This window comes from Esox lucius, chromosome 13 (genome assembly GCF_011004845.1).
Source record: "Esox lucius isolate fEsoLuc1 chromosome 13, fEsoLuc1.pri, whole genome shotgun sequence".
In the NCBI taxonomy this organism is placed as follows: Eukaryota; Metazoa; Chordata; class Actinopteri; order Esociformes; family Esocidae; genus Esox; species Esox lucius.
The window spans coordinates 37,096,202-37,112,586 of NC_047581.1; the positions used below are offsets into that span (position 1 = coordinate 37,096,202).

General features: G+C 41.1%; 2 protein-coding genes across 3 annotated transcripts in view; both read left to right on the forward strand.

Moving 5' to 3' along the window:
• Positions 1-714: 714 nt before the first annotated feature.
• Positions 715-8,840, forward strand: LOC109614627. Its single transcript, XM_034296721.1, has 10 exons — positions 715-718; positions 838-920; positions 2,178-2,438; positions 3,852-3,954; positions 5,848-5,997; positions 6,219-6,465; positions 6,639-6,775; positions 6,910-7,133; positions 7,550-8,336; positions 8,435-8,840. Exons 1-10 carry the CDS (start codon positions 715-717, stop codon positions 8,557-8,559), a joined length of 2,121 nt encoding a protein of 706 aa, XP_034152612.1. The 3' UTR covers positions 8,560-8,840.
• Positions 8,841-10,142: 1,302 nt separating this feature from the next.
• The window catches only part of mfsd10 (major facilitator superfamily domain containing 10), a 6,829-nt gene continuing 586 nt past the window's right edge, over positions 10,143-16,385 (forward strand). Inside the window, exons 1-13 of one of the 2 annotated variants that reach the window (XM_020052228.3) lie at positions 10,143-10,325; positions 11,718-11,888; positions 12,175-12,271; positions 12,608-12,711; positions 12,899-13,057; positions 14,236-14,424; positions 14,613-14,721; positions 15,069-15,180; positions 15,382-15,490; positions 15,598-15,688; positions 15,781-15,828; positions 15,938-16,027; positions 16,144-16,385. The exon at positions 16,144-16,385 is cut by the window's right edge and continues 586 nt beyond it. In XM_020052228.3, the coding sequence (XP_019907787.1) occupies positions 11,742-11,888; positions 12,175-12,271; positions 12,608-12,711; positions 12,899-13,057; positions 14,236-14,424; positions 14,613-14,721; positions 15,069-15,180; positions 15,382-15,490; positions 15,598-15,688; positions 15,781-15,828; positions 15,938-16,027; positions 16,144-16,247 (1,359 nt within the window). In that variant the 5' untranslated portion in view covers positions 10,143-10,325; positions 11,718-11,741 and the 3' untranslated portion in view covers positions 16,248-16,385. The remainder of the gene's footprint in view (positions 10,326-11,717; positions 11,889-12,174; positions 12,272-12,607; positions 12,712-12,898; positions 13,058-14,235; positions 14,425-14,612; positions 14,722-15,068; positions 15,181-15,381; positions 15,491-15,597; positions 15,689-15,780; positions 15,829-15,937; positions 16,028-16,143) is intronic. The other variant, XM_010877186.5, reaches the window with a different exon arrangement.

A 16,385-nucleotide genomic window follows, 5' to 3' on the forward strand; every position in this document is an offset into this window, starting at 1 on the left:
GCCAGTATTGTGACTATGACAATCCCACTGTGAGGGGGGTTTTGAGTCATCAGAAATTAAAACACAGTGATCAGAAGGCAACTGCTGATCAAGTTGTGACGTATACGGCAGTTGTTTGCAGGCCAAATAAAAAATCCAAAATCCATCAACCTAACATATCCTCCATGAAAGCCTCACAATCCTGCATGCAGAAATCTGCACCACTTCGGTCCATAAAGAACCACCGGTCTCTAAAGTGCCGCAATTGCTCTTATACAACTCCTCATATATATCTTTTGAAAAGGCATCTGAGGAATAACCACCAAGAAAAAGCCCCCATCACAACCATTATAAGTTGGGCTTACCAAGACGGCTATTTACAAGCAGGTTATCACTGCGAGTGGTGTGTTTGTTCACACACCGAAGCGAAGGGACTCCTCCGGCACTACCGACAACGTCATCCAGATAAAAATACTGGACTTGAGTCTATTATCCTGAGGTTACGTGCCGGTCCTAAGATTTCTCAACCTAAAGAAACAAATCTCAAGCCAGAGAACGATCTTAATCTTGAGCCTATCACCCCCCGTATTGGGGAAGTTCAGAAGACCTCCACGTCGTTTCAGTCCAGAGGTGACACGAAAGTATATCCATGCCGAGCGTGTCCCTTTAAGGCTACTTCCATGGGCGGTATCAGTAGCCACTACCGTGTTGTTCATCCATGGTCTGTCAAGGAAGATGGGTCTGTGCTAGATGTCATTAGTAGTAGGCAGACCCAAGAACCTGAAGTCCAAGAACCGCTTGATAATAACGAAACCTCAGTGTCAAGTGAGACATACCGGTGCCCTGTCTGTTCCTCAGAGTTCCCCACCCTCCATGGTATGTCTACCCATTGCGGAAAGAAGCATCCAGAACATGACACAAAGGTCCACGAAGAGCCCGATGTTCGTGAGACCTCAAAGCCAAGCCTTAGATTCAGGTGCCCTGTCTGTCCCGGGGTATTCAACACCCTCCATGGTATGCTAACGCACTGTGGAAAGAAACATCCAGAACATGACACATCAACTTATGAAAAGGTACCTGAAGAGGAGCCAAGTTCTAGTGAGGGCACTCTGGTGTTCAAGTGTTCAGCCTGTCCGTATGTGAACACCCGTGCCCATGGTGTGTTAACTCACTCCCAGATGAGACATCCAGCCGTCAAAGTCAGCACTGAAAGACTTGACCAAGAAATTGTACACTTCACTAATCCAGATGAATGTGTAGTAGTCAGATCGGGTAGGAGGATGGGATTGGCTGGCTTCAGGTGCAATATGTGTCCAGTCATCCATGCAAAGTTCAAGATACTGAAAACTCACTACGAGATGGATCACAAACGATCTTCCTCCAATATGTTCAAACCAGCTATAAAACAATCTGCTGCAATTAAAAAACAACTCATCTCCAAATACAGAGGCTCTCAGACCTCAATTGTCCAGGCTGCAATTTTAAAAAAAGGAAAATCCATATTTATCAAGTGTCACCTTTGCAAATACTTTTGCACCACTAAAAAAGGACTTGCCCGTCATCTTCTCATTAACCACAGCACATTGGCTCAAAATGAGGACAGAGAGTTTTCCTACAAGTGTGCATTGTGCTCCTATACAACTTTGATTTGTAAGTACCTTGCAGCCCACTACAGGAGACAACATGGAAATGCTGCTTTCAACGCCCACTTTGTCCCAGCATTCAGACCTCTCCGTGTTCCACCAACCTCACCAAACCATGAGGATTCTTTGAATCAAGAAATGAAATCACCCGGTGAGAAAATAAAATGTTCCTGTTGTTTTTTCCAGTGCCTTAGTGAAAAAGGCATGGTCTCTCATTATGCGATTTGTCACCCAGGAGTCTCTCCTGTCAAGCCCGATTCTAGCAAAGCTAGCCCGAATAAAACAGCGCACACTCCACTCAAGCCCAGACCTCGGCCAAGGCATCAGAAGCCTGTTTGCAAAATATTTGATCCACAATGTGAGGAAGGCAATGCATGGTGTCCCGTTAAATGCAAGAAATGTGAGAATCTATTCTTCAATTCAAGTCTGCTGTTGAGTATTCACTACACCAATTTCCACAAAGAAGATTTCAAACAGGATTTTGTTATACTTTCAAAGACTTCGGAGGATAGCATAGAGTTCTACAAATGTGAACACTGTAACATCGAAATCCAGGGCAATGCAGACCTAAGCACCCATCTCGACCTTCATAATGATGAGTCTCTGAAGTTAGCAAATGAACATAGACCCAGCCCCCAACACCTCAGAGACCCAGCCCCCAACACCTCAGAGACCCAGCCCCCAACACCTCAGAGACCCAGCCCCCAACACCTCAGAGACCCAGCCCCCAACACCTCAGAGACCCAGCCCCCAACACCTCAGAGACCCAGCACCCAACCCCTCAGAGACCCAGCACTGAAGACCAAGTCCATTGCGGTAAGACATTTGTTAATTGAAAGAAATGAAATGTATTCATTTTCTTTGAGTAACTGGATCGTGAAAGTTAATTTTCTGTTAACTCATAACCAAATGTTGCTTCCAATGTTAATACATACTGTAAAATAGAAAAAAAGAATCCTTGTTACATCTCAAACAGACCATTTAAAAATACAATTGAGTATTCTGTGATACGTCTGAGAAGAACTGGCTGTCCGGCCAGGTCTATAGAGGGATAAACTGGACAATCATTGGTCTTCTATTTAGCTAAAATTAAGTAATTTTACATAAAACATGGGGCAGTTATCATATCTGTTTTTCAGCATGAAAGACAAGAACAGCCTGAGGTACTGACCCCAGAAGAGTCAGACAGCCATTGGATTGTAACAAAGGTGGAATCTGTTGCAACTGGGATGGGTCCACTACTGTTCCCTTCTAAATCGCTGAGGACTGAACCAGAAGGGCAATCTGTGGGAGAGGAGTGCAAACATTGTGGGCGAACTTTCAAGTCTTTGAAAGGTTTACGCTCACATGAGCGAAGCCATGCAGCTACGGCTGCGCTTAAACGGCTGGAGAACGTACCTCATCAACAGAAACAAATGTAAGTGGAAAATATTTCTGTTGTACATCAGAGTTGTAAGAGTTCATCGGTTAAATTAAGTTAACAATCACGTTATCTATTGTCCGTAATCATTTTAAATTCACCGAAACAACAGCTCTGAAATGCCAAGTAAAAACTAATTAATAGTATATTTTGTAAGTGTTCTGTATGAAACCTTTAATTTTCAGTTTACATTGAGCAAATTCTGAATTAGCTGTTTAACAAGCAATTGCATCAAAAGAAACTTGTTGGTAATAGAACTTATAGAAAATCCAGGGGACGTTCATCACTTTGCACGTGACCTTATTTTCACACTTTCTGTTCTTGAAGTTGATCCCCTAAACAGTTTTCCTCTGTTTTGTTACAGAGAAAATTAGTTTTGCAGACAACATTATAGATAATGGAATTGGGGGTAATTTCTGTAATGAATCAATGTATTTTTTTATATCAGTACTTTTACTGTCCCATAATCTGTATTTGCATTATTTTGTCATTCTTACATTAATTTTTGGCACAGTGGAGAGTGTAAAACAATCGGGCCGGTACCTTATCCAGCCTGATATTCTAATGTAATATGAGTTGTTTTGAAGTTTCCCGGAGGATTTTGTGACATGCCTTGACAGATAATCCATTGTAGTCAATGGTAAATGCCAGCAAAATGTGGTTATTTTCAACTATAAGCAAAGAGAGTGAAAACGAGGACACCAAAAGGGTCGTACTACACTGTTAAATGTAGTATTGTGTTGGTAGTATGTGATTTCGTTTAACTATTTTATAAGGTAATTGTTGGTGTCACGTCTCTTTAGGTTTGACCGTCACATCAGACATCGGCCCGGCACCATCAAACCCTTCCATTGTACGCTTTGTCGCTACAGAACCACCATCTTGAGCCTCTTGAAGAATCATCTTCTCAAAGTACATGGTGGTGAGACAACCATACTGCTAGATCACACTGTACTGGCACCACATTTAAAAATCACTGGTCAATCTCCCGGTCTCGGTGGCTCAGAGTCATTTAGGCGGCATGTCATATTGTGCCTTTTACTCCGGAGTGGCTTCCATCTAGCCATCATTAAGGCCTGATTGATGGAGTAGGGCGGAGATGGTTGTCCTTCTGGCAGCTTCTCCTATCTTTGCAGAGAAAATCTTAAGCTCTGTTGGAGTGGCCGATGGGCTCTTGGGGACCTCTCTTCTTGCCTGGTTCCTTCATTTGGCCCGGAAGGCCAGCTCTTGGAAGTCTGGCGGTCCCACTCTGCTTCTGGGAACTTAGTATTTAACAGATCTGGGCCTTGAGAAAGCCTGAGGCCTACAGAGATTTCATGGCTTGGTTTTTGTTCTGACATGCATTGAGAAGTGGAACTTCATGTTAACAGATGTGCGTGCCTTTATAAATAATGTCGTTGAATTCTTGAGTTCATCTCAAGGATGATCAAACATGCCCGGATGCATTTGAGCTAAATTATGAGTCTTATGGCAAAACTCTGAATACATTTGATAATTCAGCATTTAATTTTCAACAAATCTAAAAACATGTTTTTGCATTGCTTTTATGGGGTTTTGTGTGTGTAGATTAATGGCAAAGAAAAATATTCAATCAATTATAACGTTTATAATACAACCAAATATGGAAGAAGTGAAAGGGGCCTGAATACTTCCCGAAGGCTCTGTATAAACACTGTAAAAACATTCATTTATTCATCTTCTTCCGCTTATCCGGGGCCGGGTCACAGGGGCAGCAGTCTAAGCAGAGACTTCCCTCTCCCTAGACACTTCCTCCAGCTCTTCCGGGGGGACACTGAGGCGTTCCCAGGCCAGCCGGGAGACATAGTCCCTCCAGCGTGTCCTAGGTTTTCCCCGGGGTCTCCTCCCGGTGGGACGGGCCCGGAACACCTTCCCAGGAAGGCGTTCAGGGGGCATCCGGAACAGATGCCCAAGCCACCTCAGCTGACCCCTCTCGATGTGGAGGAGCAGCGGCTCTACTCTGAGCTCCTCCCGGGTGACCGAGCTTCTCACCCTATCTCTAAGGGATCGCCCAGCCACCCTGCGGAGAAAGCTCATTTCGGCCGCCTGTATCCGGGATCTTGTCCTTTCGGTCATGACCCAAAGCTCATGACCATAGGTGAGAGTAGGAACGTAGATTGACCGGTAAATCTTTCTTCACCACGACAGACCGATACATCGACCGCATTACAGCAGAAGCTGCACCGATCCGTCTGTCAATCTCCCGTTCCATCCTTCCCTCACTCGTGAACAAGACCCCTAGATACTTAAACTCCTCCACTTGAGGCAGGCACTCTCCACCAACCTGAAGTGGGCAAGCCACCCTTTTCCAACTGAGGACCATGGCCTCGGATTTGGAGGTACTGATTCTCATCCCCACCGTTTCACACTCGGCTGTAAACCGTCCCAGTGCATGCTGAAGGTCCTGGCTTGAAGGGGCCAACACGACAACATCATCCACAAAGAGCAGTAAAAACAGTGCCTTCTAAAAGTATTCAGACCCTTCATCTGTTCTCTCATATTATGGAATTAGGTACATGGACATTTTGTTCTGTTTGATATTAAATTATTAAATTGTTTTAATTAGTCAGCATGACTTTGTTTACTAATATTTTCAAACAAAAACAAATGTCACTATTGAATATTGTTTTGGGTCAGTGTTTTAAAACAAAGTATTTTTCAAATTCTACAAAATGTGAGACACCGTCATTGGTTTAATGTATGTAACATGAAATTCCAAGCTTTTTATTAAAAAAATTTAACAAGTGTTTTATTTTTTAATTTTTTTAATCTATTTTGCTGAGGTAGCTGAGTACCCATCCAAGAACCTCCCTTCCTTGGTTACCATTACCGAGGACGAAGAGCACACCCTAAGGGCCGATGAAGAGGGCACTAATCTACCACAAATTCAGGATTGCAACCAATTTTCTGATTCTGAAGGATCAGACCTTACCGAAAGCAAGTGTCCTTTACGTTTATCGTATGAATTGTTAAACTTCATGATTAGAATAGAATTTCCTATTTGTTTATTAATTTGTTGTGCTGCATATAGTCGTGAATATCTTCATATTTCTACCAAAACACATTTTTGGGTTAAAATCATAACGTCTCGCTTATTAATCCCTCATTTATATTGCTACATATTACAATCGGAGTGATTCTAATGTGTTCCCTAACAGAACGAGCGTACTCTGAGCCCCCAGATGTCCTCCGGCAGCTCAAACACTATCGGCATTTGGCTCAGGCCAAGGCCCCCGGGCCCCCAGAACCAAAGTCCACTGGAACCACTCAAGATGGCTTATTCGCCTGTGAGTTTTGTACCTACACGTCAACATACATCAAGAGTATGCGTCGCCACTACATAAGCCGTCACAATGGGAAGAGGATTGTGAGGTGTAAGGACTGCTCCTTCTTCACAGGCTTCAGGTAATATCTTCAGTTTTAGAATGTGCTCAAATGGCAATAGCTTTTCTGCGCTGTGTTTGATGCTTACATATGTTCCTGCTTTGGATAGCGGAAGAGCAGAGGTCGACAAAAAGGAGTGTTGTTTGCCATGTTGTTCCCAAACCTGTTACGTGTTTTCTGAATGCTTACATTAGGAAGAAGTTGGATATGCACATGGAGACGGCCCACGCCAGTGTCATAATAGAAGCTGTTAAGGACTTACACTGTCCTCTCTGTCTTTACCACACCAAAAACAAAAAACGCATGATCGACCACATCATTTTGCATCGTGGTAGGTGTAATAAATGACCAACGACTTTGACCTCCATTACACTCACTGCCTTTTCTCGGTGTCTGCTGTTGATTCTTTCAGATAACTAGCAGTGTCGTACCTGACTTTTTCTAATCGTTTTTTTTTTCTTCCAGAAGAGCCACTGGCCCCAATAGAGGTGCGCCGTCCGAAGCTGTCCCGATATCTCCAGGGAATTGTGTTCCGCTGTCACAAGTGCACCTTCACCAGTTCCAGTGACGAGAGCCTGCGTCTTCACATGCACAAACACAATGATCTCAAGCCTTACAAATGCAGACTGTGTTACTTTGACTGCACGCAACTGAGCGAGTTGGAGGCACACCTGTGCGATATGCACCAGGTTAGTGTTCCATCAAAACTCCTCATGCACGCCGTCTGTCCCAAGCCCTGCTCACTAGGTGGTTCTACCCAGAAACAGCACTGAATGCTGAAGCACTGAGGCCTGCATAGATGTACCTAACCAATATTCTGGTTTATACACCTTTGAAGGGTAATTTCCACCTATCTGTTTCCACCTGCACCACATGACCGTGGTGGTGATGGTGGTTTCTGGATGAGGCCTGTGTCTCCATATGAAGTGGGGTACCATTGACACATTTCCCTTCAAGGGTCACGTCTGTTAGAATTTGTTGATTCACATGTGGTTTTCTCATTCTTCCTCAGTCTGATCAGTCTGTTCTGTATCACTGTGTCCTCTGTCTAGTGATTTATCCTTGGGTATATATGAGATCTGTCTGGCGTTATTCTTTCCAATAGGTCATGAGGAACCATGAGTTGGTGGGACAGGTCCATTTGGAGGAACTGGAGACGACCCTGAACAGAATGAAATGGGGAGGGAGGTGTGACCAGGAACCAGGAGATGAAGAGAAACTTGAAGGGACAGCACACCTAAATGTGGCAAAGCAGCAATGGCTGGAGGGTAAGGGCGACAACATGGAGCTGCAAGGAAATGAAGAGGAAAACCAGGAAGAAACTAACAAAATGCACAAAGATAAGCAAGCGTTTAAAGAAGGGTATACAATTCGAGAACCAGGGCTGAAGAAAAGTGGGAAGAACATTTTCAAAGAAAATAAGGAACATGAACTCAAGGGCAAAAAGAACATAGATGAACAATCCCCGGACTGTGAGAAAAAACGAGGTCATCAAGATGAGGTAAACCAAAAGGAAGATAACGAGGTGGGCAAAAACATGGCCCGAACATGTGAATTTCATGAAAGCCAATATTTTAAGCAAGAGTATGAGGAACAGTATGAGCAATGTCACGACAACTTCGAGGACAAGGATGGAGAACAATTCACAGACTGTCAGGAGTACCAAGAACTTAGAGAGAGTGTCACAGGAGAACGAGATGACCGATATCATGAGATGCCAGTGCTCGAAAACGAAGAGTGGAAAGTGGAAATTCACAGTCATAGTGAGAAACGGGAACATGAGGGGGAGTCGTTGAAGACTGACGGTCCGAAACCTGGGTGCAATAAGAAAGGAGAGGCGGGGAAAAAGCTGGACGCAAACAACGAAAATGGCTACACATTAGCATCAAACGGTAAGTTATGGCTTAAATAATGTAACTGTGGACATCAAATTACTAAAATGTTTCTGGTGCCCTGTTATGTGTTTCATATTCTATGATCATTCCTATAGATACCTCCACTGCCCTGAGGATAAATCCCACTACAAATGAAAATGCGCTTTCTTGCGACCTCTGTGGCCGAACTCTCATGAGCAGCACTGACCTGGAGCGACATGTGCTGCGCCATGGCTTGTAGCCTCCGCTGCTGGGAATGTACCGACTCTGAAGGCGTTGTTGCTGTTCACAAGTGGGAGATGTATGTCATATCAGCGCTGCTCATTACGCAGGAGCGACTGTGAAGTTCAAATGAATGTCGTTGTCACGTGTTGGAAACGGTAGGAAAGTGTGGTTGTGTACCGCAACATTCTAGAACGACACCTGTCTTGTTTCCAAGGAATTAGCTGTTTTAATGCTTTGTAAATATATTTTAATCCTGTTGTCTTTGAGATTGTTTGTAATAAATGATTTTAACCCAGATCTGTAATTTCAAGGATATTTCGCCTTCTATTTTAAGGAAGGTGCGCTTTCTGAAATCATCAACACTTTGTGGAAAAAGTAGTGTGTGGAACGTTTTTCTTTGTTTGTAAAAATGTCAAAGGCACAGGGAATCGAGGGCAGAGGCAACAGCTCCTTGTACAGGTGCTGGTCATATAATTACATTATCATCAAAAAGTTGATTTATTTCAGTAATTCCATTCAGAATTTTAGGTGAGGTGAAGTTTAACTCGTATAATGTATACATTCATTCCACACAGACTGAGTTTATTTCTTTTAATTTTAATGATTATAACTGACAACTAATGAAAACCCCAAATTCAGTATCTCATAAAATTTGAATATTGTGAAAAGGTTCAATATTGAAGACACCTGGTGCCACACTCTAATCAGCTAATTAACTCAAAACACCTGCAAAGGCCTTTAAATGGTCTCTCAGTCTAGTTCTGTTGGCAACACAATCATGGGGAAGACTGCTGACTTGACAGCTGTCCAGAAGACGACCATTGACACCTTGCACAAGGAGGGCAAGACACAAAAGGTCATTGCTAAAGAGGCTGGCTGTTCACAGAGTTCTGTGTCCAAGCACATTAATAGAGAGTCGAAGGGAAGGAAAATATATGGTAGAAAAAAGTGTACAAGCAATAGGGATAACCGCACCCAGGAGAGGATTGTGAAACAAAACCCATTAAAAAACGTGGGCGAGATTCACAAAGAGTGGACTGCAGCTGGAGTCAGTGCTTCAAGAACCACCACGCACAGACATATGCAAGACATGGGTTTCAGCTGTCGCATTCCTGGTGTCAAGCCACTCTTGAACCAGGGACAGCGTCAGAAGCGTCTCGCCTGGGCTAAAGACAAAAATGACTGGACTGCTGCTGAGTGGTCCAAAGTTATGTTCTCTGATTAAAGTACATTTTGCATTTCCTTTGGAAATCAAGGTCCCTGAGTCTGGAGGAAGAGAGGAGAGGCACAGAATCCACGTTGCTTGACGTCCAGTGTAAAGTTTTTGTAATGGTCTTAAGTAATATTCTAGTTTTCGGAGATACTGAATTTGGGATTTTCATTAGTTGTCAGTTATAATCATCACAATTAAAAGAAACATTTGAAATATATCAGTCTGTGTGCAATGAATGAATATAATATACAAGCTTCACTTTCTGAATGTAATTACTGACATAAATCAACTTTTTGATATTCTAATTATATGACCAGCACCTGTATATCTGCATTGACTTAATACTCAGTAATTTTCTGACGCTAGTATTCATAGCTGAGTGTACATACGTACCAGCGAGGGCTTTCCTCTCTTAGCGTACGTCACAGTCTTGTCATCATGCATGCGAAATGAAACGGGACACCTTTTCCTGGTCCAGTCATTCGAATGGGTGGATAACTACGAAGATCCAGATGAGTTTACAACAGTGAAACACGCGCATCACAATTTGATTTTCTACCTGATTGATCGTAAGTAAAATGCACAATAAACATGTGATCATTTGAGATAAAGTGAAACATTTTTGAACGATGGGGATCTCGCAATCACCTCTTTCTTCGTCGTTGTAACAAACTGATCACGTACATATAATTCTTCAGCAACTTTGAGATAAATTTTGTCGTTTCCACTTGCGATACTTTGAGTACTTTGAGTTGTACTTAAGGAAAACGATCATTGCTTTTCACCAATGTTTGTACTGTAGGCATCTGTCTAATGTTGTATTGCTACAGATAATTCCTTCATTTTCCTTTTGAAATGTTGGCACACTTGGGAGCTTATTCGGTCTTGACCTGTATTTTATTATTTCCTGCTTCCTTGAAGACTGTCTTGCTTCACCTCACCTCAGTTTACTAGTTTGTCATTACATATCTGCCTAAACATGTTGGCCATGCACGTCCATTGTACTCAGAACCAGTAAAGGATATCAAAGCTTTTCTGCGAAATGATGGACAAGGGATGAATAATCTGGATGTTAATGGCCACAAAATCTTGAGGACATGATCATACTGACATTAATTTTTTTCAAGCAGATTTCCTGCAATCTCCATAGTCCATAGTTGGAAATGAATGTGCCGTTAACATATCTGACTGAACGTGACAGTAACGATGTAATCACTCTAGCTTGTTTCTGATTGTAGGAATTGAAGGTGTTGCAACTGTCCCTTGTTACAACCCCCGGTCTCCCCTTACCCTGATATGTGGCCTGTCTGCTCTTGTACAAGAAGCCTTTTGCAATGATACTTCCTCCATGGTTTTGTAGTTACAACTGTACAAAAAAGTTTTTTTACATTTGTTTGGCAGTGTCTGAGTTTTATGCATTTGTGTTGTTTTGTAACTAATATTCACAAAATTCCAGTGGATTTTAATTATTGTGTAAATGTCAACATGTCACAAAACACAAAGAACAACAATGGTGGCAGCCTTATGTTGATGAGGGGTTTCTCACTGTCAGTGACAGAATAGAAAGGAATTACAATGGGCAATGTACAGAAATGTACTAGACGAAACGTTGTTGCCCTCTGCAAGAACTGAATCTGGGATGAACGTTCACATTGAGCTGTTTTGTAAAGAGGAATGGCAAAGTCCTATCCCAACAGCCTCCCATTTGGTCATTTGGAAATTATCCATTTATTTTTCACTCAAATAAGGTTGGTTGGAAGATCTTATTAAATCCTTACAAAGGTCTAATGTGATTTTGTATTGATTGAAGCATTTACATCAAATACACGTTTGATCCTGTAACATCCCTATTCCTAAGTAATAGCTCAGTGCCAAGTAATGCCATTTTCTCAAAAAAAAAACAAACAAACATCTGCTGATATTTGTGATAAAAGAAAAACACTGTTTTGTTTTTGTGTAAGTAGGAGCTTGATCAGTAAGGAGGAATGTCAAGTGAAAGGGAATCTGAAGAGGCAGTTTGGTCCTCCAGGATCATCAGGAGTGTTTTCTTTGCCCTTCTCCTGGACTTACTAGGATTCACCCTGATCCTCCCCCTTCTGCCGTCCATTCTGGACCACTATGGCCACACGCAGGTAATTGCTTATAGATCTGTCACAGCTCAATTAGTATATAAATATATTGCTGTTTGCAAAAAGTGATCATTTAGTGGGTCACTTTGTACTCAGAATTTTGAGCCTAATTCTACGAGGGACAACTAATGCTTTGTGTGATGGTACCCTTTTCCAGGAAACTCACACAAAAAGACAAACAAGCTGTTTGTTTGTGTGGAATGTATCAGTCATAGTTCTCTCACTTGTGTTTCAAATTCAATTAGGATTCTACTTAAGATTTTCTATCTACACATTTTCCATTTAACAGGACAGCGTTTATGAGTCACTACAGAGCATCGTGGACTGGTTCAGGGAAGCTGTCGGAGTTCCTATGGAAACAAAATATAATAGTGTCCTTTTTGGAGGTGCCGTAATACAACACATTATTTTTTTTTATTGCTTAAAATGTATTTAAGAAGTGGTCTCATTCAGATTATCAACATTTTCCAAGTGAGTTCTGGCAATGAAAGCAGCATACTTTTGTAAAATTAGATATTAGATTAAACTTTATTGTCATTGAACAAGTACAGTAGAACGAAAACTAAAACACAATGTTGTTTTTACAATCGATTAAGACATTGTAATGTTTATGTTCAGATAGTCCAAAATACAATATTGTCAATGTGAATTCTACAAAGTGTAGTGACTATAGCTTAAAATGTGCTAATCACTGATTATGTTCTCTGCATTCTACTGCTCAGGTCTGGTTGGATCACTCTTCTCTCTGCTACAGTTCTTCGCATCCCCTTTAACTGGGGCTGCGTCAGATCGTTATGGCAGAAAGCCACTGCTAATTCTTACCACGGTAGGTACAGTGTTACAGAAATTAAGTTGATTTAACATTAACACATTTTTGAATTGCAATGAAACTGATTCTTAAAAATGTTATTACTTATGTTGCCCAACTTAGTCTTTGTCCGTTTCAGTGTGTTATTTCCCATTGGCGCTGGCCTGATTTATGTGGTTTAATTGGTCCCTGTTTTGGGTTTCAGTTGGGACTAATGTCATCTTATGCGGTCTGGGCGGTTTCCCGGAGTTTCAGCATGTTCCTTTTGTCTCGGGTGATTGGCGGCATTTTTAAGGGCAACGTGAGCCTTTGCACTGCTGTTATTGCTGACCTTCCTTGTCCCAAAGCACGAAACAAGGGAATGGTAAGCCGTCTGAATCAGGCGTTTAAGACATACCAAAGACATCTGGACACTGACATGCTACACAAAACCGGCATGTACAGCCTTTTAGAAGAACGTACACTCTCAGTGGTTATACAGGTCTTTAGATGATGTACACATGACAGTGTAATTCTGAACATTATCCACAACAGGTAGAATACAGTGACCTCCACAATTATTGGCACCCTTAGTAAAGATGAGTAAAAAAAAAAAAAGTACATTTATTCTGAGAAAAAAAATCTGTCATAAAGACATTTTTATGTCTAACAAAACCATGTGTGGCACGATTATTGGCACCCCTGCATTCAATACTTAGTACAAACTCACTTTGAGTCTTCTGTAACATCTAATAAGGTTGGAGAATACAGAGCAAGGAATCTGAGACCATTCCTCTATCCAGAATCTCTCCAGATCATCCACGGTCCTTGGTTCTCTCTTATGCACTCTCCACTTCAGTTCAGCCCACAGGTTTTCAATGGGGTTTAGGTCAGGGGACTGAGATGGCCATGGCAGAAGCTAGATTTTCTGTTCAGTGAACCGTTTTTGTGTTGATTAGGACGTATGTTTAGGCTCATTGTCCTGCTGGAACAAATGCTTCAGTTACATTTTGTTCATAAGAATTTCTAGGGGTGCCAATAATCATGGCACATGATCTGGTTATAATTAATGATTTCTTGGTAACAGATTTATTTTCACAGAATAAATGTACTTCAATTAAAGGCTGATTCACCACAGGGTGATTTTCCATTTTCTATTTTTTATAACCCTTTTTGAGTGATCTTTACTAGGGGTGCCAAAAATTGTGGAGGGCACTGTCTACCCATTTCTGTCTTTGGCAAAAATAAATGTTGTATCAAAAGCAGCCACTTTTGCATGTGAAACCTAGAACACTACTTCTTTACTCCACATGATTAACCTACATCACTTTAGTTTTGTGCCAATTTGGCATCTGGCTTATCTGATATCAAGGAAAATATCCTGTAATTAAAACTGCAGTTTAACCTTATAATCACTGTTATCATTTCAAATCCAATTCACAGATCTTAATTGAATGGAAATTGATCATTTCCACTGGATTGCCCTAATATGCTTGTTGATCTTTTTACTTTTGTAGCCTATGAACAATTGTAATTTATCAAGGCATGTTTTGTTATTCTTAGATGATGGTTGGAATTGCCTTCTCATTGGGATTCACGGTAGGCCCATTGATGGGGGCCTACTTTGCCATTAACTCCAGCAAGGAGGAGGTATTCTACCTTGGCCCAGCAGTACTGGCTCTAGTCTTCAGTGCTGCTGACCTACTCTTCATCAGTGTTATGCTTCCAGAGACCCTGCCAAAGCACAGCAAGGTTGGATTCATTGGAATACATTTTAGGACCTACTGAAAATAGTGCACTCAAAGTTATCTAGAGAGAACCTTTCAGTAATGTTTCCTTGCAACAACACTACATTACAGTTTTTGGTCCATAGAAACAGTTTCTTTCTCTTGTACCTGACATTGTAGACAGTTAGTTGTTCTTTATTTGCTCTACCACAGGTGTCCTCAGTAACCTCAGGGATTCAGGAAACAGGAGATCTTCTCAACCCAGTGGCCCTGTTCAATTTCACCGCCCTTACCAGGACCAAAGACCCCGCTTCTAAAGAGAGTGAGTACAGATTGATTAACATGATATTTGTACAGTGTGAAACATAAGGTCACAATCTGTACTTATTATCATAATATATTCAAGCTGCCATTATTCATCAGAATAAAATACCATGAATTGTGAACAAAAAATATAAAGCTTTAATTAACTAATGAACTGGCAGCCCTATGTATTATGCATTCATAAATAACTGATGGCTAGTCTGTTATAATGTATTTCTGGTTGAGATTTCTGCTAGGTAAAATCGATGTGAATATTATTGGAATGTAATTCATAATAACCTAAATATTGTGTAGAAGTTTACTACAAAACCTTTTTGTCTCTGTCTATTTTCTCACGGTCGTCAGACATGCGGAACCTCAAAGTGATGGGCCTCGTTTACTTCACATATCTCTTTCTTTTCTCTGGTCTTGAATTTACTTTGAGTTTCCTCACCCATCAACGGTTCCAGTTCACAAGGTATTTATGTTTTATTTTTAGGAAAAATATATTAACAATATATTAATATTTTAGATATTCAGCAGTTGCTCTTATCCATAGTGACTTAGAGTGATGACTGCATACATGTTTCATACTTTGTTTTACTACAATTTAACCACCAGCATTTATGTCTGATCAACCAAAAAATAAACCAACCAACATCCTCTTCTGGTTTTGCAGCATGCAGCAGGGTAAGATGTTTTTCTTCATGGGAATCACCATGGCACTGATCCAAGGGGGATATGTCCGTAGGATCAAACCAGGTCATCACATAAAGACTGTTCGCCTGGTAAATATAGTACACTCATTGCTACATGACTTTGAAAGCTGCATCAAGAAGTATTTCAAATGCTCAAGATTAGTTGTGGTATAGAAATTTTGCTTTATCTATTTTAGGCAATCCTATTACTGATTCCAGCATTTTCTCTCATTGGACTAGCAAAGAATTTGAAGATGGTTTACATAGGTTTGATTTTATACTCATTTGGTGAGTTTTATCTTCAGTACAAATATTTAAAAGTAAAAAGGGTATCCAGGATGTGATTTTCCTGTTTTAACACATTGTATTTCTTGTCATAGCTGCTGCTGTTGTGGTCCCCTGTTTGACAACACTGGTTTCAGATCATGGTAATATTTCAAACTGTACTACCATAACCATTGTACTCTCCTCTCTCTTACATTCACATCTCACCTTCAAATTATTGTGTTGTGTAACCTGAAATTCCTTTTCTTTTAGGTTCGGCCAATCAGAAAGGCACAGTGATGGGAATTCTACGTAGTTTAGGAGCCCTGGCACGAGCACTGGGCCCCATAGTGGCATCTTCAGGTGACTTTTTCCATTTGAATAATGTCATTTCTATTTAATTTTTTAAGAAGGCAGAAGTATGATGCATATTATAGTAGTACAAAAGTATTTACCCAACATCTTTGTTTGGTTCGTAGTTTACTGGATAGCTGGAGCCGAGACCTGCTTTCTCATCAGCTCAGCTTCTTTTATCGTTCCTTTGGTTTTGCTGAGGAGACTGAGAGACTTCAAATCAGAGTGAAGAAAATAACTCAATAAAGTAGCATCAAAAGGTCCTCCTACAACAGATTGTCTTTGTATTTACATTTGCTTGGAATGCAAGCTGTATATTTGTCAATGACAAATGATGTTTAATTTTATTTTGTAACATTTTGTTTTG

What these genes read in the sequence shown, in the direction of transcription:
- LOC109614627 (XM_034296721.1), top strand. An exon ending in TGAAGAATCATCTTCTCAAA is followed by an intron (nt 3,955 to 5,847) that starts GTACATGGTGGT and finishes TTGCTGAGGTAG; the next exon opens with CTGAGTACCCATCCAAGAAC. An exon ending in CCACATCATTTTGCATCGTG is followed by an intron (nt 6,776 to 6,909) that starts GTAGGTGTAATA and finishes TTTTTCTTCCAG; the next exon opens with AAGAGCCACTGGCCCCAATA.